A 26,313-nucleotide genomic window follows, 5' to 3' on the forward strand; every position below is an offset into this window, starting at 1 on the left:
TTCAATAGTTGTTTATAATTCTTAATTCTAAAGTAGCATAAATATCGATTTTTGACTAATTTTTAAGAGGCTTGGGGGCACCGGAAGAAATGAATTGAAAGTTGAAAAAAAAAAAAATTGTCCTCGTGGTACTATGTTCAAAAGATTACTTTTGTACTCTGCGCCGATTTTTTCCCAGGTTTAGAGTTATCGCTTCACCCTTCAGAGGTGCTCTGATGACTGTACAACTTTTTAGTAGCTTTCATCTCGTACAATATTCATGAACATTAAAATATTTTCAAAATTTACCTCAGTGAATTTGGGCAAAAATACTTTTAAATCTAATATGAAAAAGTTCAAAAGTTCACTTCGATGCACAATTCATACTGTTCTGAAGCATAATTTATGTACCAAAGTTCAAAAATGCTCTATTATCTAGGAATACGTACTGCTGATATTTTAAACTTAATTATTACAAAATATTTGACATTGAAGTTTATAAAATGAGGCTCACTTATATCTTTAGAGATAATGAACTATACATAAATTGTCCTTTTAAAAACTCTCACGCATACTTATAAAATTGTATTAGATCGTTGCTTGATGGAGCTCTCAAGGTTTTCGGATAAAAACCTTGAACCCAGCAAAAGGAAAATTAGTTATTTTTTTGAAAAAGAAAAAAAAACAAAGAAGAGGTACCTGAGTTGAACAAGTCCAACAAAATTAATAAGGCAATTCAAGTTTAAAAGATCATCTTATGAAGGGAGAAAAAAAACCAAGGTTTTGTTGTTATTGACCTGCTTGCGACAGATCTATGTTTTTTCTTTTTGTATACTGCTTTTATCTTCTAAAGCTAGTTTACAGCAAAAATTCTGCACGAGGAGATTCTAGAAATGAACAAGAGCAACTACCAGAGTAAGAAGTTCAAGCAATTCTAACCTTGTCTGCACATAAAAGCCTTGACTTGTTTTGAATCAGTGAAGAAATCGGGATATATTTCATTTCGGCAAATGTGAGGTCGCTTTCTGGAAAGTTCTTTCCCAAGGTATCGTAACTATAAAGAAAATTAATTGACATCTGGGCATATGAATTAAATGAGAATTAGGAAATAAATCTAACACTTTAACAATACTTTTTTTTAGTCTCCCTGGTATTAAGCAATGCATTTTTATTTAAGTTGAGCAATAGTTTAAAGCTTAAAACTTAGTAGTTCGATTTGCATTCCATATTTTTTTCAGCAATATAAAGACAAATACATCCGTGTTAACTGTCAAGATAAAATACGTACAGCTGTTTCCATCCTATTGTCTACATAATTATGATACTGTCTATTGCACTGAATGTCGGGGGTCTCAATAAATATATTTAAAATGTTAATTACAAGAACACTTTCATTTTATAAACACAAAAGTTATTTTAGAAATACTACATAGTATCACAATACCAGTATCAAAGTTTGAAAATAGCTTGTATAATCATGAACTTTGATCTTCAATGTAAAGCTTTTTGACTGGAATCAACAAAATGTTTAAATACACAGTTAAAATATTTTCAAAGAGGAGTTGCACAAACAGAGTAAAATATTTAACCTTTTCACTTTGCTCGCTATTTCACTTTGCCCTACATTCCTCTACTTTGAAAAAACATGATAATTCGCTAGTTTCATATTACGATACTTCAGATAGGATAAATGACTAATTATTGGCACCCAACCAGTAATGTGTGTGTGTGGGAGGTTTATCTTGTATTGTCAATGTAAAATTTGTAACCGATATTTCAGAAACATCATCATTGGATTCTTAAAATAGCATCTTCCAATTACGCCCGCATCAGATTTTTTCCAAACATAAATTTATCCATGTTTGGAAAAAAATGGTCAAAAGGAGAGAAAGGCAATTTTCTTTGCATTTAAGTTTTTATAGTGTTTTTCTTTTCAGGACCTAACATTGCTGTTTCTTATCAGATTTCAGTTTTATAGGTACGTACTCCTTCCATAGTTTTTTTCTGTCATATAGGTACGTTTGAGTCATTAATTAATATACTTAAGATCCTTTTCAGCTGATGTGCCCATAACTAGTCAAGTAAAATTAAGTATTTCAATTATGGGTACAGATGACGGTGATTTTTTTTTTTTCTTTTCCTTTTACGCAAAATGTTTATTTAGAATTGATGATAAAACAAAAGCTAAATTTGACAGACGATAAATAAAAATACAACAGTAGATTAGTTATCTTTATTTTATTTATTTATTTGTTCTTGTTCTTCAGCAAACCTTTCAAACGCGATTTGTCACTTATCTGTTTTTAATTTTTTTGCTACTCGAATATATATGGGTCAATCCATTAGAAATCACCCAGGCCGTGTTGCCCGACATTTTTGATTTTCCTCATTTTTTTTACTAGTTATTTCTCACTACTAAATGAATTCAAAAGTGTTGGGGAAAATTTTTTTAGGCTCATACTTTTTTACGCGCTATTTTAAGTTTGCTAATTAGCCGTTTTTGGACCAAAAACAAGTTTTACGTAAATGCATCTAACTCGGTTAATTTTACAGCTATCAAGACAAAATAAAATTCTACATCATCAGAATGATGTTTTAGATGTGATTTACTTGCAAAATATTATTTATAAATGGTAAGAAAGGGGAAGAAAAAAAATCACAACTACAAACTGATCATTTGCATAAAATACGAGGTTTTAGTGCTGCAAAATTAGTAAAAAGGGGTGAGTCTCAGCTCTAATTTTATTTTCTTGTGTAGATATAATATAGGACTACTTGTTGTAAAAATTTTAAGCTTGAGAACTTTGACCTTCTTTTTTGTACAATTTTTCAAAAATGGCAAAAATCGTATTTTGGCAAAGTTTAAAGTAAAAAATGTCCAAAGGGACTGAGTGAAAAATTATGAAATTGATACAGGTAACATCTTTTTATGACATGAAAATAAGATAACAATTTGATGACTGAGACTCAACTGGTACTAGAGTTACAGTGCATCAACGTTGGTTAAATATTGGATTACACTTACACAAAGTTTAACATTAATTCCCAGAAAAACTCTACTTTCCAAACATTTAACAGCAACAAAAGTTCCTTTCATTTAATAAATTAAATTCATTCAATAGAAATATGTACAAAAAATAAACAAATAAATGAAATAAGATGGACGAGCTTTGTAAATAATATATATAATAATAGAACGGGAAACATTATGTTTTAAAAAAACCATATTGTTTATCTTTCTGTGATTCAATAAATTAAATTCTGGCAACAGAAATTTGTGCTAAATAAAAAAAAATAATAAAATAATTGTTCAGTCTTGAATGTAAGAGATAATTTAATTATTGTGCCAGGTCAGTTGACTTTAACAAATAGTTGATTATTGTCTCCCATTTTAATTTATAGCCTGTGACAAGAGCTTATCTATATTTGCTACGGTAAAGAATTTTTTTTTTTTTTTTTTTTGAATTAAAACATTTTTGGGGGGGGGGAGAGAGGCTGTGAGTTACTGTTAATTTAAGTGTTTGGTGTATTTGAAATTAAAATTGATCTCAGATGCTGTAAGTTCTTTTCTGAGTATACAAATAGCAGTGTTGTATATAAAGTTTTATATTCAGCATATTTTTCAGCTTTTTATTTCAAAAAGTATTTTTATATTTTTATTGCAAAATGTCACCCAATTAATATAAATAATGTTATATTCGAGATAACTTCTTAATGACTGAGAATGTTTTTGTGACAAAAAGCACAAAAAGAGAGAGAGAGGGAGAGGAACTGAGCACCGAAATTTCAACATTTTCAATACTTTCAGAAAGTTATAAATTTAACATATTGACTGATTAAATCAACACGTAATCTATTTTTGTAACACTCAGATCCAGTGATATTGAGTTAAAATATGCATTATTACCATTAATGACGCTAAATGTTATGTATATGTAAAATGCAATATTTGACCACTCATGTCATGAAAAAGTGTTACCTGTATCAATTACATAATTTTTCACTCAGTCCCTTTTGCGATCTTTTACTTTAAACTTTGCCAAAATACAATTTTCGCAATTTTTGAAAAATTGTACAAAAAAAAAAGGACAAAGTTCTCAAGCTTAAAATTTCTACAAGTAGTCCTATATTATATCTACACAAAAAAATAAAATTAGAGCTTAGACTCACCTCCTTTCATTAATTTTGCAGCACTAAAACCTCGTTTTTTATGCTAATTTTCGGTTTGTAGTTGTGATTTTTTTTCTTCTCCTTTCTCACCATTTAAATAACATTTTGCAAGCAAACCATATCTAAGGCATCATTCTGATGATGTAAGATTTTATTTTGTCTTGATAGCTGTAAAATTAACCGAGTTAGATGCATTTACGTAAAACTTGTTTTTGGTCCAAAAAACGGCTACTAAGCAAACTTAAAATAGCGCGTAAAAAAAGTATGAGCCTAAAAAAATTTTTCTCAACACTTTTGAACTCACTTAGTAGTGAGAAATAACTGGTAAAAAATTAGGAAAATCAAAAATATTGAGCAACAAATTTTATTCTTTTTTTCTGATTTCAAATGGATTGACCCATATATATATATATATATATATATATATATATATATATATATATATATATTGTGCATTTTCTGAAAATAGTTTATTTCAGCTAGCATGACCATTAACAGTTTTTAGTATGACCATAACTAAGCACGTATGACTATAACTGATCAAAGCAGGGTGTTCTAATTTTGTCAAATATATTTATTTTTAAATCATAGTTGAAAATTGATGAAAATGTTACAGCTATAAAAAATATAATTTCTAAGTTCTAACACCAACAGAATTACTTTTTTTCACATGAACTAGAACCGCAACATAAGTTCAATAACAATTCCAGTTCAAAAAAAAAAAAACCCTGTCCATAACTTGCTATTTACCCTAACATGATTATGAGTGAAAATGACTGGTGTTAAACATGTATGAAGAGTATGGCATTAGAATTGTTATTGCTTTCTCCAATTCCTATAAATAGCCGTATTAATAGAAAATCTTCCTTCCAATGCTTACAATGCAAACGTTGTTTAAAACCTCTAGTACTTAAGCAAAATAGAGTAGAAAAGCAGAATTTTTTTTTAAAGTCTGAGTATTTTGTTTATTGTCATAGAAGTGCCTATTCCTTTTCACTTTAAAAACAGTTTATTAAAAAAATGAGGTTCATCAATGTCAGTGGCTGACAATTCACCAAACTTACTAAATGTGTGCCGAACCACGTTAACTGGTCGCAAGACATGAAAAATTTAAAATGATTTGATTGTGTAAAACTTTATGCAAAAGTAATCTAAAGTTACATTCACGAGAAAAATATGTTAAGGAGGAGACAAAATATGAAAAACAGTATTTAAACAAGAAATCATAAAAACATTTCTCAAGCTTGTTTTTTTTTTTTTTTTTTTTTTTTTTTTTGTGACAACGCCAATTTTTTTTTTTTTTTTTTTTTTTTTGTGACAACGCCAATAGCATCTTTAATAACTCAGCAAACTTCAAAAGTCAAGTATCATATTAAGGATTTTTTCCGCCGTTTCAGCCGCTTCTGGTGAAAAAAAAAGAGAAAATTCACATTTTTTTTTTAATGAAGCTTAAAACATCAGACGGATTTTTTCGAAAATAGTGTTAAATTTATCTTGCATTGTTGATATGGAGAGTCACTTAGCTCAGTAGTTAAATGTCCTGTTGTCAACCGTATGGTGAATAATTCAACCCCTGCCTGGTCAGTCTGCTGTTAGAGCAATTTTGAACACAGCTTTATTTTCATAACACCAAAGGAGTTAGATTTAATGCAGCAGGGATGCTCTTTACTTTTTTGACTCTTTGATGCAGCCTACAGTTTTTATTCAGTTGAATTGACTATTAATCGAACAATTTTTTCAAGCTTTGGCTCCACTCAGAAAACGAATCGTAATGTAAACATGAAGAGAAGCACTAGCTTAAAAATTTTAGACTTAAAGAGTACTTTTTGTAGAGAAAAATTGTTTACTTTGTTTGCTGAAATGTAGATTTTTCTAATAACAGATCTTTACCTTCAGTAAAAACAAAAACTTGCTACTCCAAATGGAATATTAGAATACAAAAAAAATTATATTTTCATAGATAAGCACATTTAATTTAATTTTCTCCGTTTTGAGCAAAAAATAAATAGACAATTCACATTTCGGCTACGTTCCAAAAAGTACACTTGAAAAACGGACTCGGCACAACCGGTTTTGTATTTTAACCGTTCGATTGAAAAGAACAACACGCGCTGCCATCTAAGCTGTAACGGTTATATATTATTTCTCAAATGTGCTGGTTTTTTTTTTTTTTTTTTTTTTTGCGAGAATGCCCCAATTTTCTCAATACTTTATCAAACTGCATAAGTAAGGAATAGTTTTAAAGGCTTTTTTCAGCGTTAGGCAAAAAATATAGAGAAAATACATTTTGGTAGCCTTGGCGGGAAAAAAAAACGATTTACAGCAAACTCCCAATTATCCACGGAATAGTGTGGTACGGTAACCGTGGATAAGCGAAAACCTTGGATAATAAGAATAATTGTTTAAAAACGATATTACTGTATACAATATTACTATTGTTAAAAATGTGAATAACACTCACGACTACATTTAAATTGTAGCTAAAAACATTGCTATATTCCATCTACTAACATTGAATGTAAAAAACATACACATGTAAAAGCTAAAAACGAATAATAACACTATCATAGTTTTAAAAACATTTAATGACCGTTTTAAAAAAAGTGAAAAGACCCGCGGATAATCCAAGTTGCGGATAATCCGACCGCCGATTTTTTTTTTTTTTTTAATCACGCATTGCTGAAACTCGTAGCGGCCCAAAATGAAGACCCGTAGGCTCCGCTGGTTAAAGCGTCGGGCAAAAATTGGGAAGATCGTGAATTCGAATCCCGAAAAAATAATGTTTTAATGAATTCTTCAGTCAAATTCTGATCAGGAAACAAGACATTAATTTTAGCATGGTAAATCGCAAAAAGGTATTGGTTTTAATCTATTTTGTTCCTTTATGACGCATTGCTTTATGTAGTGTGTAGCATCTCAAGCTGGAGATATAGTAGCTCAGTTGGTAAGAGTTTCCTACTGATAACGAAGTTTATGTAAATATCAAAGAGTGTTTCATTGTACCCCGTCTACCCGAGTAGCATTTAGTACTAATTTTTCCTCTCGTCTTGAAAATTATTTTCTTGATTTTCTTCCTTAAAATGAGGATTTTGTCACTAAGATTATCTAACACCTTGAGTTAATAGAAGTGTTGCCTTCCAATTTTAAATCATAAAAGACTTTCTTACATAATTTGAAAATTTTCTTCCTCTCCTTATTTTCAGATGCAGAGGTGTACATATAAGATATCATCTCCTCTGACTGATAATCAAAAATATTAATATTTCCTGTTTTTTTCTTCTTTTGTTGAAATAATTGTTATATTGAGGATTTCGATAGTCAGAAAATGTGCAGGTTATAATTGATAAAAATATGATCTTCCATTAATTTATCCTAAAATCCATTTTATTAACTAATTAGAAAACAAAAATTTGCACTCTTATTTTTAGGTACAGCCTTTATAAGTAGCATCACCTGAGAGACCTAGTATTTAAAAATTAAGGATGCCCCCTTCCCCCTTCACGTTACATTGAAGGCTTTTTACATAGATTCTCTACAGCGTCTAATTATTAGAAATATGGCCTGCTACTGGTCTCTTGAAATTCTTTTTATTGCACAATTGCAAAATATCTTGCATGACATTCCGGTTTGAAAACAAGATGAAAAAAGCTATTTAGTCTTTCGTTTCCCTATTCGATCAAAGGTTTTGGTAAAATCCCTCTCTAATGACATTACGAATAGTTTATATGACCGCAGCAAATCAAGAGGCTGTGAGGAAAAAATAGAAACATTCTAGCATTTGCATCTTCCAATTGAGAATTAAGAAATTCGACTGGCCAAACGGGTTCTAGCCTGCTTTACATTGCATTCACGCACCTTGGCTGACTGAACATGAACTATTATCGGGCCATGAAGGACAACTTTCCCTCAGTCCGAGCTATTTGCTCCTTACCGACTGGAGCTCTTCCGTGAGATGCTGAGAGCGGACTAATCCTTTTTCCGGCACATTATTGGTAAGTGCTTTAAACAAAATATATCGGTGAAAAAACGCAACAAATTTAAGTATTTCGTTGCTAAAAGTGTTGCTTAAATTATACTTCATGAAGAACTGTTATGTAACGTAAATTAAAAATTTAATTTAAAATGGCATCCAAATTTTAATGCACTTCATAAATGATTTGAAATTCCTGATTTAGGAAGGAAATTGCCGCTGCCATTTTTTTTTTTTTTTAATGCTATGAAATACAAAACAAGTTTTACCGTTGGCGATGATTTTTTATCTAAAAATTTGAATGTTTGTTCTAGTCCAGAGATATATATTAACACGTGTTAGAATGATTCTTACATTTTAAAGTCAGGGGGGGGGATTATTGGTATTGCTAAGAAAAATGTAGCAAAGAAATAACAGACAATATGGGTTTGATGTCAATAATAAAAAATAAAAAATATATCGTACTTAAGCAACAAAGAAAAAAAACTGTCGACAAAATAACGAAAAAGTTAAATGAATGCTCAAAACGAAATTTATTACCTCATGAATAAAATTAGTTTTATGCTACAAAATTTAAAGTAAAAATATTGTCTATGTTTTTAACGTAATGAAGAAATAGGAGTTATTTTAATCGCAGATGCTAAAAATAATTCCAACTTAGCAACAAAATACATTGACGATATTTTCTAAAACTGTGAAAATGAGCAAACTTTGAAGAAAAAGTTTTTTTTTTTTGTAACTGCTTTCTTGAGTTCAAACGGTTTTGAGTTCTAAATTTGGAATGAAAAAATATCATCGTTAGATGTTTTTAGCTAATGAACATTTCAGTAGAATTAAAATAATAGTTTAGTAGTAGTAAAAGAAGTAATAGTTGAGTTAAATAAACGTTTAAATAATTGTTATTGTACTGATAATTTACTTATAACTCTGAAATATTTCGCCTTTGACCATAACTCTGTGTTTAATGACTGTACACAACAACATTTTCCTTTTTGAATTCGACAACTACTGCATCAGGCTTTCTAGATCAATTGACACCTTTTTTTTTTTTCATTTCATTGTACTACAATGAAAAAAAACTACAATGGAGAAACAAAATTTACAGTAAAATAAGAACAGTAAATTTTGACAAGACTATTCTGTAATAATTTTTCCTACGTTTTTGTCTGTCAATAACAAACTGCTTGTTGATGACAGTAAAAACACGGTCAAGCGAGCTTTTGCTATCTTACATCAAAAAAAGGGGGGGGGGGGCGCACCTCGTCAGGTCATTACTGAATAATCTACTCGTATTTAGTAGATTATTGAGCAAGGTGGTTAGGAGGTTATTATCTTGTTTTGTTCTTTTTCAAAGAATTTTACTCTACAATTGTGTGGTTTGGACGAAGATATGCTTGTTCAGTCCATTTGGTTCCGTGTTACGTTTTTGCGCATACGTTTGCTTTTTATGCTTCAGCTTTGATTTTTATATATTTATTAATAATAAATATATTAATAATTAGCAGAAGAAACCATTATGTATCATTATATAAAGTATGAAGTCTCACATATTTTTTTTTGCTTCAAAAATTATTATTTGTAAATGTTATGCACGTGACCGTACAGTCACACCCGCAATGAGTAGAAATCATTCGGTTTTTAGTGGAAAATTATTTTTAAATTTTCATGCTTCATATTAATGTAAATAATGATTCCTTACATTCAAATATATGAAAATTAAAAGACAAATTTTAAAATTCAGGGAATAAAGTGCGAAAGTGCACGTAAAATGTCACACCCGCCCAAATGGATTGAGTGATATGTAATCTTCCTTATACTACACACTACAAAAACAGCATAAAACAACAGTAAAACCTGTAAAGTTGACCACCCTTGTAAGTTGACCACCTGTCTAAGTTGACCGCTATTATCAGGCACAAAATTAGATCTGTGTCATATAATTCAACCTCTATAAGTTGACCACCTGCTAAAGCTGACCACTAAAGTAGTGAACCGCAAGTGGTCAACTTACACACGTTTCACTGTATTAACTTTAATGATTTTTTGTAGACTAATAGCCATTTTGCTCTCCTCTATACATAAATGGAAGAAGATATCTCTCGCAGCATTTTTAACAGATGTCAAACCAGGGCTCCAATTCTTAACGAAGAAAAATATCAGTTTTTATATTCCTTAAACTGAAGTTAGAGAAAACGCAAGAAAAAAGTCTATACCATCCGTTAAAAACGAATTCATAATGAGGTTAACTGTTTAAGATTCATTAAAAAAAATCATTCTGAAAATTTAAAGAGAATGGGAAAAGACAAATGCAACATGCATTTTGGTAATGTAAATCTTCTTCAGATGTTCAATCATTACGAAAATTTAAAGAGAATGGGAATGGAGAAATGCAACATGCACAATTGTAATGTAAATCTACTTTCAGATGTTCAAAATATTTCAAAAACTTAAATCCAATTATAAGACTGACATATTAAAAATGACAGGAAAACATTCTAAATGAAGGGGGATAACATCAAGTATGAGACATACATACATATTTAGCAGATGTTAAAGCAATATTTGCACGGTAAAGAATGAAATACTTAGCCACCCAGGAAAAAATGTCAGCATAAAACCTGCATTGAACTACAGGTTTTAGGAAGGTTAATGCAGGTTTTTCAAAGGGAAAACTTGGATACAGGTTTAATGCAGGAACAATGCAGGTAATAAACAGGTTTTAGGAGGGTAATTTAACTTTGCATAAAACAACACAGGGATTTGACAGGTAGATGCAGTCACTGGAGAATAATTTGAACTTAGAAAATTTCCTACTGACATCAGTACAGGTTTTTCGAAGGAGAATTAAAAGCAGGTTTTATGCAGGGAAAGTTCTAGTAATGTACAGCTTTTTACATGGGCGCCCATATGCAAAATTTGAAGAAGGGGGGGGGGGGGCTCAGATATTTTCGTTGTGGTTTCGCAAGATATTTTCCACATGGGAACCGCGTTTTCAGTTATTAGAGTAATTAAAATTTGACGTTTTTAATAACGTATTCATTAACGGCTGGAGAAGAAATGTTTTTACATTTTTGTAAAGAAAAGAGTACTAAAAGCAAAAAAGTTCTAATTTCTAAAGGAGAAGGGGGGGCTTGAGCCCCCCATTCCCCCTCATGGGCGCCCATGGTTTTTTAAATCTATGATGATTGCAATTCAACGTTCTAAAAAATAGTACAGGTATTTGTGGAGTGAATTCAACCATTTTCGAAAGACTTTATAGTTTTCTACTGAGAAACAAAACAGCAGGCCCGTCATAAGCCCCCCCCCCCCCGGCTTTCGAAAACGAATGTGAGAGTGATTTTTGCTGTTTTCTTTCCTCCTAGTATAACTTACATTGTTCTCGTCAGCCTATAAAACTCGAAAGGGAGAGCCTGCAATGCAGGTGTTACGCATCAGTTTTTCGGACAATTTTCTTTAATATAGTTATACTTTTAGATTGGGTTTCCATTTCAAATGAGCTATTTTTGAATTGTTATCATCTGATTTTTTTCCCTTTTAAATAAATATATTTATTCAAAACCGTAGTTTCAAAAAATTGCTCCCCCCCCCCCCCACCACTTTTCTCCACGAAGAGCGTGCGGTACTCAGAACATTCAAGTGAAAAAAAAAATCACTTTTCTATCCTGCCGGTAAAACAATATATTTTTTGCAAAAAATGCTTTTTTTAAGCAAGGGATCCTCCCCCCAGAGCACAAGAACACTCCCTTGTAAAACTACTGAACTTCCGAAGAAGCGAGATCCCCCAAAGAAGCGAAAAAAATGTCGAAAGAATCCCTTCTGAAAATTTTAATGGCGCAGTGATTCCCCCCCCCCCCCCGGATACACCCAGCTCAAAGAAAATCAATATTAAAGGAAACTTGAACGACTTTTTGCTGACAAACTTCTGTGGATCCTCCCAGAATTTTTGAAAAACGAAAAACATTCATCATTAGAGCACAAAAGACATAATATTATAAGTTTTTCATGCTTTTTAAAAATAGATACTTTGTTCACCATGCAATCAGATACTGCGCGTGCGCACAATGTAAAAGGCGGGAGGTTTCGACGATGCTTGTTCACGAAAAAGTGGCAACAGCCAAAAGCGAAAAGCCACGCCATCGCCATGTTGACTGTTTGTTTACGGAAGTGTATTTTCAGCTCTTTGCTCTTGATAGTTGAATAAGTATTATGTGTATTAATCTTTCATCTTCCCCGCGAATATCAGTTTATTATTTAGTTCCGGAAGTCAGTAGCACTTCACTAAACTAATATTCAAAAACAGTTGACCATTAAAAATTTTCTTTAGTACTATATCTCTTCGCGATTCGTACAATACTATGCGATTTTGATCTTACTCAGCAGGCTGGGTCTCACAAGGATTCGTGCAAAATGCATTGCCAGAATGTATTCGATGCATCTTCTTCTTTTTTTTGCACTTATCTTTAATCATGATCTCAAATTTTTTTTTATAATCTTTCTGTAGCTAAATTATAAAAGCTCCCATTTTGTCATGACAAAATAGAAATTTATTGTCGTATTAAATTGACAAAAGGAATTGTTTGAATTCCTCTTATTATTGATTATCATCCAAAAATCAGCTCAACATAAAGTTTAATAAAAGACCCGCTTAAAACTTTCAAGCGGAAGACTTTTTTGATAACTTTTTATTAAAATACGTGAGGAAAAGAATTAATCTAGGTAAAATTTAGTTAAATTTGTCTATTTTTAATTAATGAATTGTTGATTGTATATTATTAATTAATTTTGTTTTATTATGATTATTTCTTGTGTGTACAATATTGTTGATTGCCTATCAAATTTATCAATATACCTGTCTAATTATAAAAAGAGCAGAAAAACGACTTCCGTATACACACAATCGATTATTTCTAATATTCCACGGTAAGAAAAAGTTGTATTCAATTTTAGGTTTTTAGTGATTCTTTCCTTTCAATTTATATATGTCTGAAACAGAAAAAAAAAATGAATTAAATTTTATTATTTAAAAAAAAATCGAATAAAAGGGGATTAAAGGTTTAAGAGAGTGGCCGATAGGGCTGGGCCATATATCGTAAAAACCAGTGTACATCCTATATTGTTTAACTGGTTTAGAACTTTCCTCTAAACCTACGCATCAATACCTCACCGACTACGAATCCAAGCGCCAATGTACAGACACAGGGCTTTAATTGTTGCCATTTTAATCTTAATTGTTTCAAAACACTTGTTGAAGCTGTGGCATCCCAGTGGGAGGTCCAGGTCACTGTGACAAACCTGCAGGGTTTCCGCTACGGTCGCATTTCTCGCAAAATGCGAAAATACTATTCAAATTACGACAAATGGAACAAAGCATTTTCGCTTTTTTGCTCCAATATAACAAGAAAAAGAAGGGGGAAAAAGTGTACAGTCAGAGAGAGGAAGCGATATGGAACTTAATCATATTTATAAATCATATCTAACATGCATAAACTGTTATTAAGTTGAACAATATTTCGTCTTAATGGGCATTTTGTCCCCCCAATAAATACATTATTGGGGGTTTTCAGAAAAAAAAAAGTTTGCTCCCTCAATATCAAGAACAATTCTGAATTTTTCATTTCAAATTTTTAAAAGATATCACATAACGTGCATTTATTTCTTCGAAGATGTCAAGCCTGAATTTTAGCATTTTGCTAAAGACTTTTCCCCCAATTTTAGTTTTTTTGCTAAAGAATTTTTAAACTTGGCTTAAACGCTGCAAACCTGCCAAAAATGTTCATTGTCGACAATTTTCTTGTGATTCGATAAATTTAGAGACTGCACATTAAAATTATTATTATTATGATTTTTTTTTTTTAATTAATAATGATGTTTAGATACATGTTTGTGCTCATGCTTGTATTTTATCATTCGGTAAAATTCAGAACATTGTTCGACAAATTAAGGTTTTTTTTGAGCAACTTAAAATTTTCTTTTTTTTGAATGACACAAATAAGACTAGAGACGTACCGAGTAGCAGTTTGACCGAGTACTCGGCCGGGTACCGAGTTCCAATTATGTTTTAAGAAGAACCATCGACACACACGTGACGAATTTTGAAATCATTGCAATAGTAGTATGGACTTCCATGTCTAAATTTTTTACAACTACAGTAAAACCTGTAAAGTTGACCACCCCTGTAAGTTGACTGCTATTTTCAGGCACAGAATTAGATCTTATATAATTCAACCTCTATAAGTTGACCACTAAAGTAGTGCATCGCAAGTGGTCAACTTACACAGGTTTCACTGTACTTGGTATTCGCCGAGTGCCTGATCAAAATTTGACCGAGTACCGAGTACTCGGTACGTCTCTAAATAAGACAAAACAAGCTTTAAAAGCAAAATTGAAGTCAGGCGGAAAAAAGTCTCTCTCTCTCTTTTTTTTTTTTCAAAGAAGCAGCTTGTTGAAGTAAAAACTATTATATATATAGCACATCATCTAAAAATATAAAACAGTTCAGAAATTTTCTTCAGAGTCTGAAATCAAAATTTATAGAATGAAGGACCACTTGTTAAGGTAATTTTGTGTGTCAATAAATTCAGATATGTTTTGGACATGAATTAAAGTTTTTGACAATTATGTCAAAAAAAGGTTTTTGACACGACAGTAAAACCCGCGATCACACACACAAAACCGGATAAAACCATCACCTGTCAAAAACTTGCCAACCCTGTGGATTGTGATAGAAAATTTTCATGAAAAATCATACGTTGTCTTGAAATCTTTTTTTCCCAGCCTCTCTAAAGTGTGCAACAATAATAAAAATATTGTTTTCAATGTTTCAAATTGATTAAAAGGTAAGTGAAGTAGTTTTTTATGTTTCATTTGGTTTTATTTCAGAAAGTATAAGTTATATTATTTGCAATACTCTCAACCAATTTGATGTCAAAAACTGATTTAAACTTGAAAACTAAAAACTGCTAAGTTGATGCTGAGAAAATTGGGCAAACTTTATGTGTAAAGTAATTTTTCAGCACGTGTTCATTTAATTATATTTAATATATAACATTAATTGCATTAAATATATATGCTTCAATAGTAACTTTAATCAATTATTGCTAATAACTTTAATAAAAGAAGTTCAAGTCATCATAGACCACATCAACATTTTATGATTGCTTGATCCAACCTAAGTTGAAATGACATGACATCTTTAGTAATAATACATCTGAAAGTCGCTCTGTCTGGATCTCTGTGACGTGCATAGCACCTAGACCGTTCGGCCGATTTTTATAAAATTTGAACAAAGTTAGTTTGTAGCATGGGAGTGTGCACCTCAATGCGATTTTTCGAAAATTTGATTTTGTTCTTTTTCTATTTCAATTTTAAGAACATTTTCCCGAGCAAAATTATCATAAGATGGATGAGTAAATTACCAAGTTATCATAACGAGGAACATGGGCCAGCCAATTGGGGAGAGATTCACCATACATTTTTTGTAAATATGCAGGCGAGCCAAAAGACCTTTTAATTTTCTACTAAGGGCAAAGCCGTGTGGGTACCACTAATTTAAAATAGAATAGGTAGCACTTGAAGGGTAATGAGGTGTCATATCAAATCATTACAGAAAAATAGAATATTTTGCCTCTCTCACATTTTTTGAGGAGATAATTTTTCTTTCCTTCTTAACTTCAGTAAAAACTGATCATTACAAATAATGCAATCTTGATAGAAATGCAACTTAGTTTTCTTACATCTTATGGGACATACAACATCAACCTTACTATAACAAAACATTTGATTATTGTAACAGAAAAAAAAACTTCTAATGCTAAGTGTTCATAAATATGTAAAGTCAATAAACAGCTATTTTTTCAAAAATTATGCTTATGAAAAAATAATATTCAGTCAACTCATAATAACTTGAAGGCCCAAAAGACCAGCTAAAACGTACGAGTTACTGGTAGTTGAGCTATGGGGAAGTTTCCACAACAGTCTCAAGAGTATGGGAAACGATGAAAATTCGAGATAAAGGAATATTCAAGTTATCAAGATTTGACTCTATTTAATAAGTTAAAGATGATTAATAATAATACAGTAGCCCCTCGTTATATCGCTCTTGTTGACAGAATATTAAAAAACGCCATATAACCGAGACCATTAAAAACAGTGATCTCTTTAACCTTCAAGTAACTCATACGTGCATCTAAAATTTTTCTGGCCTGTTCCTATAATAAGCTGATTTTCCGAATAAAAGATAGTTGTCTTACCAAATACTTAGAAAACAAATTAAAAATATCTAAAGTTTTTTAATTGTTTTTTTTTTCTGGTGAAATAAGAAATCAAATCAATATTTCAATTTAATTATAATTAAGAATTCTAATTGATATCTTTGAATATTTTACGTGCCCTGCCGGTCATGTTTGTCTGAAAAATAGATGCCCAAATAAAAATTTTAAGTGTTCGGTTTTTTATTGAAAATAACAAAAATATTTAAATTGGTCATATAGCATTGTCATAGACAAAAAATTTAACAGCATTATATCTGAAACAAGAATTATTTCAATATTAAACAGAAATGGAAGTTTAAATAAATAGTACATAATAAGTTGCCAGTAAAATTACCAATAATCTATAAAAAAAATTGTCCAATCAGAATTTTTACAAGCCCCAGGTATGTTGGGCAATATAATTTTTGAGCCCTGCTAGATACATTTAAGGATTTTAAATTGAAATGAATTTACTTTACACCTAAGACACAAATACATGAACTGCTTTAAATTGATCTGAAATAAAGATACAAATAATATGGTTAAAAATTTTCACCACAGTTATTTGGTATTCAGCCAGATATTCAGTTAGAATTTTGACCAAATATTCAGTTTTTAGCAAAATTTGGTACTCGATGCATCTTCAAATTTAATTGTTGTTATTTCTTAAATTGTATAAATCTTATTTACTGCTGTGAGTCATGTCACATTTGTTAGGCAGGAACCTCAAGTTAGTAAAGCCCTGACCACTTTGGGTTTATTCTGCCTTGGAGGTCGTAGCTAAATAATATAGATGCAAGCATGCTCTCCATATGCATATCTATTATTCGAATAATAATCATTTAAGTTCTCGACAGGGATGCCAAAATATTTTGTGTTAACCGAATTTCATGTTAACCGATTTCCACGTTTACCGGATTTTGTGTACGCACACATTTTTTTTTTTTTGTTCTTGTGTCTCAGAAAATATAAGAACCAAGTACCTTTGTACAAAAATGTACACCCAAGCATTTATGTTTATAATTTCTAAGTAAGAAACAAGTAATTCGAAACAGAGGCAATGGCTATTCGAACCAGTTCTCTGCGATAGTGCATTTTCAAACATCTGATTTTTCCTTGATCTCAAGACTGGAATTTCACTGCTGTGTTGATGGGTAAAAAAAAAACACTTGATCGCTTTTAGACCTTAAACCTCTACTTGTGCAAAACAAGTGTCCAGAATTAGACTTTTTTTTTTCACAATGAAATTTTAAATCTAGGTTTGTCAGCCATTTGTCGAAGATTTCATTGTTCATCCCAGCTTTTTTACTGTAAGTATTGTCTACACTTTTTAGTACTTTCTTGAACAACGTGGTTTTCCCGATTTTCCTACACAAGGAAAGGAATTCTCTCGCTGCCAGCCATGTCGCTTGCATTCAAATGCAGATCTTCCGACTTTCGAAAATAATTTTATGTTAAAGTATGGAGATTTTCTTTTTTCTTTTCCCTTTTTCTTCAAGACCTTGAAATTTTCTTTGTCTTATGCGGGATTTCGTCTAAATCCTCTTCATGTTAAAGAAATGGTTTAAGACTAATTTGTAGCTATGTCTGGCAAGGAATGGCATTTCATTCGCGTTAAGCAAGTTCATATTAACAAAGTTCGATTGTATAACATGTTATAATTGCAGAAGCTTAAATAATTAAATATTTTCAGAATCACAGAGGTGTGGCATTTGATCAAACTAGAAAATTAGTTAAAATTTTATGCGATTTTATTTTCAATTCAAATTTTAAACTTTCTTTCACCATATCCTATTTATACCAATAAATTTATTCAATGATTTTAATCTGCTTATGTATTAGAATTTGCCAGTTAACTAGTTTTTGGAGTTCCAGTTCCAAGTTAGCATACTTTATTCTGAGTATAAATGTGAGTGGATGCGTCAAGACTGTTTCAAATCATTCTGTAGACTATCGAGCACTAATCATACATGAATGTTGTCGCAACCCATTGGTTCAGCCGCTCTTCACTCCTTGTGTTTACAAATCTTGATACAGTTTTGCATGTGATCTATCTATAGGTGTTTCAAACGAGGGGCTCTGTAATAAAGAAGCCGTGAATACCAGCGCTGACCCCTTTGTCTAGCAGTGTGAGAAGTCTGACTTTGAATGGGGAGATCCTAGGTTCGAATCCCGATTTGGGCATAGATGTACTTTCTCTCTCCTGTCCTTGTGCAGGGGCGGACTGGCACATCGAACCACGGGCCGGTGCTTCCACCTGCCTGTGCTCCCTCGAAACTGGAACTTCAGTTTTTTTTTTTTTCGCTCTCTAACCTGTGGCCTTCACAGATTTTTTTATGCCTCGAACAGGTTTTTTTTTTTTTTTTTGGCTTCAGCTTTTTTTTCTGCTTTTTCACACCTGTGCTCCTTATTTTTTATCCTTTTACTCCCTCGGTTTTCATCGTGCACCCTCAAACTGGTGCGCCTTTGGTTTTTTTTTCTATTTCCAGCTTCCCGAACCTGTTGTGTGTACAGCAGAAATCAGACTTTACTCCAAACTACAGTACAGTTGGAAAAGTGAAGCAACCTACCCCAAAAGTTGCCAACCCAGCTGGCACAAGACAACAACAACTACATGTGTTTGACTTTTTTTTAGACATAGAACTTGTACAGAGTCTGAACGTAAATCGAAAGCTTTTCAACGCCGGTTATAATGGATTAAAAAGCCTGTACAGATCCTGCCGGTAAATCAAAGGTGCAGGCTATTAACAGTTAATTCGGACAAAAAAACCTGAACAGAGCCTGCAGGAAAATCGAAGGTACAGGTTATTAGCAGTTATTTCGGACTAAAAATCCTGAACAGAGCCTGCAGGTAAATCAAAGCCGCAGGTTATTAGCAGTTATTTCGGACTAAAAAACCTGAATAGAACCTTCAGGTTTCTCGAAGGCGCAGGTTATTAGCAGTTATTTCGGACTAAAAAACCTGAACAGAGCCTGCAGGTTTTGATCAGGTTTTACGTAGGGAAATCAGTCCGAAATAACTGCTAGTTTTACGAGGTTTTTTTTTGAAGGTTTTACGCTGACATTTTTTCCTGGGCACTGACGGTATTTTTAAAACAGAAATGGGCTGGAAAAAATCATATATTATTATTCAAATGTGTCACTATATTTCAGAAAAATAACGGAATGATGGAAGAGTTGGTACAAGATTTTGGTTAAGATTAAAATATCTTCTAAATTCTCAATAGAAAAAACAGACGATACTTTTAAACGAGAAAAAGCAGTTACCATTCAAAAAATGTTGACAAGCATATTTTTCAGATAAGTTTTCTCCTTATAAGTTTACCTCTAAAGAATACTAATAGCACAAAATAGTACTAATTTGCACCACACACAATCACATACGATAAGCAAATGGGTAACCAAAGCAAGTAATTAAATTACTCCATAAAGATCATTGCCACAAATTTGCTAACGTTTCATTATTTGAAGAACTTTAATGAACTAAATTTTCATCTTTTAGGCTCTATATCGAAAAACATTCAACGGTATAACTATCTCAATTTTTTATTGGCTCTATATTAGAGTCGTGAAGGATTAAACTTTTTCTAAATTGACAATACTTTAGAAAAGTAACCAATCACAGATCTTGTTACAAGCAACCCATCGTGAGAAAAAAAAGATCTACTTCTCTATTTCGTAGAAGAACGGGTTGTCCGACTGATTAAAGTTTCTATACCTTGACCCTACCTATTATTACAGCAACGTTGGAGCAATGACCCGCTTTCCTCCTTGAACTTCTAACTGAAGGGCACAAATGTATTTAGTCGCAAAACCCTTGATTATGTTTTGAAGGGAACGTTGTTTTGTTCAAAACAACGATTTTCTTCCTTTTCTCTTCATTCGTTTCCTCATTTTTTGGCGTGATCACTAATAATGCTTCCTTTGTGAACGTTCTAAGAAATTTGTAACTTCAAGCATCGAAAAATAGTACGTAGGTTGGAAGGTAATCTTGAATAAAATGATTGCATATGTTTCAATTAGTTCCACCATTTTTCACCAACTATTTCGTTATACAATTTTAATATTCGCTAATTTGGTTTCGTTAATTTAATCAGAATGTAAATGACTACAATTTCTTTACTTTTACATTTGAACTGATCGAACAGCATAAAATTTAGAATGATTTGTTATTATTTTTTTTTAATTTAGGTACAATAAATTCGAAACACGTAGTCTTAAGTTTACATATATGCGAATGTTCAGCAATCAACCTTTCAATCTTTTAAAAATTTTAAGTGAAATGAATGATAAAATACAGATTTTCGTTAGAATTTCAAAGAGAAAAAAAAAACCACAATAAAAATTTGGTCAATTGCAAAATCATTTCTTCAGTATTAAATCTTTACAAGCTGCATGTTCTGTAACAGTAATAGCCTTTGAACCTTCTCTTGCGGCAGCGGTAAAAACAATCTTTCATATTTTGCAGCTTTGACTTTTGAATGGTAAAACTTTTAAAGGCTATTAAAATTTTAAATGAAATTGTATTACATAAACTATGTTATTTTTTATTACTTGCCCCATCAATATTTTTTTTCTCTTTTACTAGGAAATCGGCCCGTCGAGTTATGACGGGTGAGAATTGCTTCTACGTTTGAACGAAGCTATTGCCTGTTTGGTGATATTTTGATAGTTGAAATTTCAAACCTAACTCTAGTCGATTAACCCTAAACTCCAGTAAATAGTGTTTGTTCACCATTTTTACGTTTCTTCATTCTCATAAAATGACAGTGTTACCAGTAAAGCAGTTAAGTTTCCGGATCCAGTTCAGCTATGTCAAAATTAAAGCCCCTGTATTTCAAATATTACCAAAAAAAATGTTATCAAATTATCATGCCGTGGAGTGAGTTTCATTGTTGATGACGTTAGCGTTACTCGATCAGTGAATTCGCTATATATACACACACACACACACATATATATATAGTAATATATATACAATTATACTCCAGCGGCTGATTATATGAATAATATATCCTGCTGTTCCATTAAAAATAAATCTTAATCTTTGCCAAACAAAAGAAAAGATATTAAATTGAAATTTAAAGAATACAGATAATTTTTTCACCCCAAAAATCAATTGTATTCAAAAAAAAAAAAAAATCTAAAACATAACGGGAGATAAATCTGAGAAATAACGGGTTTTGAACATACGGTATCAAATTTAAAACGCTGAGTGGCATAGGCTAGGAAGTAAAGCACATTTTTAAATCTGCTCTTTAGGTCACTGGTTCGAGTCTCTCTAAAGCATTGATGCTCGATCTATATCAGTTCATCTTCAACCAATGGTACACGTACCCTTTTGACTGCGCTAAAGGCTAGGAAAGTAAAGCATCGCTCGATTAATATCAGTCATCTTCAACCAATGGTACACGTCCCTTTTGAGTGCTCAAAAAGTACGCGGTTAGTTGTCAAAATGTATATACATATTTTACTGATAACGTTAAAGTTTAATAAAGGAAAAAATTTTAAGTAATATCTTGTGATCCTACAGGGGGGGGGGGCAAAAACTTCGCAATATTTGTTAATTAACTTCTGGACTCGTATTGAAAAAGCACACAAAGAACTAGGCTGACATTGTTGCGTAGTACCTTCCGGAGTTTTCGACAACTTACTTACGCGAAAAATTGGTTTCGATTTTCACTCAACAAAAAGAGCAAGCGTAGAAACAAATTTATGTTAGAATGATTCACGGCTGTATTTCAGCATGATTGAGCCAAACGTGGATGAACTATGTAATAAACAAAAAATAATAATAAACAACAATCCAAGCGCTCCTACTAGCTGTTTACGTTTTATTATTGCATGTTTGGTTACTAAAAACCTTGGGAAAATACTTTCATTGAATTGAAATGAGTAATTTTTGATTTACATTACTTATTAATAATTAAACTTTACCAAGTATAATATATTTAAAAAAAGCATTTTTGTAAGGGGTATGCATAGTTAATGACATATAGAAAAGGGCACGTGGGTAGAAAAAGTTGGGAAACCCGAGTCTATATTGTACGTCTAACCATGTTTTAGAAGCTCGGAACCCGTTTAAAATAGTCAGTTACCAGCAAGTCTTTTTATAAAAGAAAAACGATAGCTTTTGTTATTGTTGCATTAAACATATAATACTAAGTGGTTTTCTCACGTATAAACAATACTAATGTATCCAAGATCTAAGTCATATATTTAGTTAGGAGTTAATTTTAAAAGTGCTATTTAACATAACCATTCAGTGCAAAATATTTATTCTCATGACGTAAATTTATTTTTAATAGCAATAAACTTCATTTAAATTTTCACAAACTGCATGATTGTTTTTTCAAGCACACCATATTTTCGAGAGCTGCAGCTATTAAGAAAATCTGAAAATTAAGGCTAAATCATTAACAAGGAGTGCAGCTTTGAAGTAATCAGTATCATAACTTGTAATTTCCTCCAAATGCAGCAACGCATTTTCAACCGTCAAAAGTTAACCTACAATCGCAAATGTAACGGTTCTTCCTCCTGCATCACAAAATGAACCGTTAAAACATGAGTCTTACATAACAAATAAAAATAAACAAAGATTAATTAGTAGCTTAGAGGTTATGTTTACACACAAAGAGAACCCCGTACAATAGAATATGTATTCAGTCAACCAAAACCACGTTCTGACGAAAGCCAGACCATACGGTACTTAAAGGGTTGCCATTGAAGTAAACAGTTGGCGTATTTTTAAAACAAAATGAATTTCACAATCAGCGACATTTCGGATATCGAAACTATGTTAATAACCTGTCACAATTGTTAAAGAGAGTATGATAGGTTAAGCAATGTCTTATATCTTTTTTTCTAATTATTTAGTCGGACAATGATAGACTATTTATATTTCTACTTACTTTTCTAACTTTTAAAGGTCACCTTTCGTAATTTGTTATTGTATAGATCGTAGCGCTTTTAATATCTTTTAATAGCTTAAAGTTAAGTCTATATTGAAGCATATTGCATTGTACATTTAATTTTAGCTACGTCATAACAGATTTTATTTTCCATGAAATGCATGATAGTGTAACTAATGAAAGTAACTTAAAGAATTTGTTACTTATTAGGTAAGTTTGATTTTGCGGCTGTTAGAAAAACATTAATCTGCTTTGTATACTATGTGAGACCTTGTACTTATTTGATTGTTTAGTTGTTTTTAACCTAAAAATAAGTTTCCCTCAAATAAGTTTCTTTAGTTCGAGATAAAAGTAAATTGTTTTAAAAAAAAAGCATGACAGTTAGAATTTAATACAAACGGGATTTTTTTTTCCAGAAAAGCAGTTCCGGACATTCTTCAGTGTTGGTCTTCTTGCATCAGCAAAGCGGTTTTTTCTAGGATCATTATTTCTCAAATTCTCAGGAAAACAAGGCAAAACACACCTTTATTTTTAGTTGGCAAGCCATACTACAAAATTAGCGATTATTTTTTTTTAAATAAGGTCAAATTGCTCGTAAAAATAGTTCTACCACACGTTTAGTCTATTGTTGATTGCTCACGCGTCATCTCAATCACCTTCAAGCCATCTTAATCATTCTTATCCACTAAAAATAAATTAAATTAAATAACATAATTTAATTGCAAGCATGTTATTCTTCAATTCATTCAATTTTTAGTGTTTTTTAATATTGCTCAATTTTAAAAAAAGAAACAAGCCCAGCTTTTTTCTTCATACTTATGGACAGGATCAACAATTTTTCCCCCTGTAAGATAAATTGTTTATCACATGAGAAGATATAGAACTAAGTACCCCTATGTTGCTTATAGCGAGATTGCACCAATTAGAAGAGATGAAGAAGATACTACAAATATATGTAACAGAACAATATCTCAAATTCTGATTTTTATGATGGTTAATTTTGTTTACTGGATTTGATATTACATGACTTCCAGTCAGTAAAAAAAAATGATCAAATCTAAGAAACCACATAAATATATTTAGACATCTTTTTCTACTGATTAGTGATCATGTTTCTGCTTTGCTACTAGTGTTACCTGTTTTATGTAATGATTTTGCTTAAAAAACCAGTTAAAATTAATTGATCGATAACATTTTTTTTTTTAACAGTTGGCAAATTATGGCATCCGGGAAGAAAGTTCTGGTCATAGGAGGAGGATTCAGTGGTATCGGATCCATAAAATCTTTAAAAGAAGAAGGATATGATCCAGTATGCTACGAGAAAACGTCAAATGCTGGTGGCACATGGTATTACAGGGAACAAACACCTATGGGAATTCCCTCCATAATGCCAACTACCATCATCAATCACAGTAAGGAAATGGGAGCTTTGACTAACTTCCCCCCTAATAAAAATTACCCAAACTACATGCGACATTTTGAACTTTTGAATTTGTTTAAAGATGTTGGAAATCACTTTGACTGTTTCAAGCATATTATTTACAACAGAGAAGTAACCAGAGTTGCGAGATCTTCAGACTACGAGGAAACGGGAAGATGGGATGTCACGGTCAAAAACACAGAAACAGGTGAAATTATCGAAGAAGTCTTTGATGCTGTCATGGTTGGAGTTGGGCACATTACATATCCAAAAATGGCGTCATATGAAGGAATGGATAAATTTCAAGGAATCATCATGCATACCCACAGTTTGAAAGATGTGGAGAAGTTTAAGGGGAAGCGGGTTGTAGTAGTTGGAATAGGATGCTCTGGACTGGATGCCGCTACTGAAATTAGCAATGTTGCTGCCCAAGTGAGTGTTAAATATCTCTTAATAAAAATAGCTGAATATTTTTTTAAATACCGTATAGACATAAATGGGATCAAACTGTCTGTAATATTATTTCTGCATAGAATATTGCAACTTAGCTAATCGTTTAATTCTCTTGATACACATCATACGCTTCAGAAGTACAATGTTGATTGATGTCAATGAGAAATGTAAATATATAGAATTGCATAGTCGAAGAAAAACATCGGAAATATTTTTACAAGAAAACGCATATTCGTTTTTGTTTTTTTGTGACTACTTTAAATTCAATATAGAATTAAATTTTTGATTACACAATGTACTATTACCCGAAATATACTCACAATTGTTCTTTACCATAAATCGGAGATATTTATATGGTATCTATTTTTAAACAACTGGAAAAAGTATAAATTCCAACGGCAATCAAAGTCAATTATTTCACTGCTCGAGAAGTCAACCATACCTACATATCTAACCCTTTTTGGGTTCTACCCTTCGTATATGTATTTACTGAAATATATACTTTTGTAGTACACTCCTGAAGTACGCAGACTTCGTCGGTCAAAAATGGAGCAAAACCACCTTTTTTTCAGAAACTTTGAGTGACTTTTGGGCCAAGAGGCAACTACAAGTATTTATACCCTAAGAGTTAATGTAGATGTAATAGAACGCAGAATAATTGTCACTGCCATGGCTCATTCTTTGTGCAAAAAGTATAGGAGAATGTAAATTGAAATGCTTTTCTTAAAGAAAAAAAAAGTTCAACTTTGAGCTCCCAAAACTTCAAGAAAAAACATTTTTTGTCCAAAAAAAAAAAAAAAAAACCACACGTGTCTAATCATTTCAGTTGAAGAACAAATTCTGAAAATTTTAGCAAAATCAAAAATGTCAATTTTTTAGACTGCCTGATTCTTAAAGAAAACAGGTTGTAAATATATTAAATTAACACTATTTCACGCCCTTAAGTACGCATAATTCAATACTACATACTTAATTTGTGGTGGTTCATATCAATTATTTTTGGTTCATTTTTAAATTACAGTTTGGTAATTAAAGTACATTTGAGAAAAAAGATGCGAACGGACCAAGAGAGTGATTTTCTAGTTATTCAAAAATTATCTTGGGGAAAGAATGAGTGGGGAAAGAATGAGAACAACTGAAAAAATAAATAAATAAATAACA

The 26,313-nt window shown here is 31.6% G+C and overlaps 1 protein-coding gene across 1 annotated transcript in view; it reads left to right on the top strand.

Annotated features, from left to right (window-relative positions):
• The first annotated feature begins 8,015 nt into the window (after window positions 1-8,015).
• LOC129218081 (flavin-containing monooxygenase 5-like) overlaps window positions 8,016-26,313 on the top strand; it is a 40,907-nt gene continuing 22,609 nt past the window's right edge. The window contains exons 1-2 of the mRNA XM_054852278.1: window positions 8,016-8,141; window positions 24,489-25,131. Of these exons, the coding sequence (XP_054708253.1) occupies window positions 24,499-25,131 (633 nt within the window). The 5' untranslated portion in view covers window positions 8,016-8,141; window positions 24,489-24,498. The remainder of the gene's footprint in view (window positions 8,142-24,488; window positions 25,132-26,313) is intronic.

This window comes from Uloborus diversus, chromosome 3, assembly GCF_026930045.1.
Source record: "Uloborus diversus isolate 005 chromosome 3, Udiv.v.3.1, whole genome shotgun sequence".
NCBI classification, from domain to species: domain Eukaryota; kingdom Metazoa; phylum Arthropoda; class Arachnida; order Araneae; family Uloboridae; genus Uloborus; species Uloborus diversus.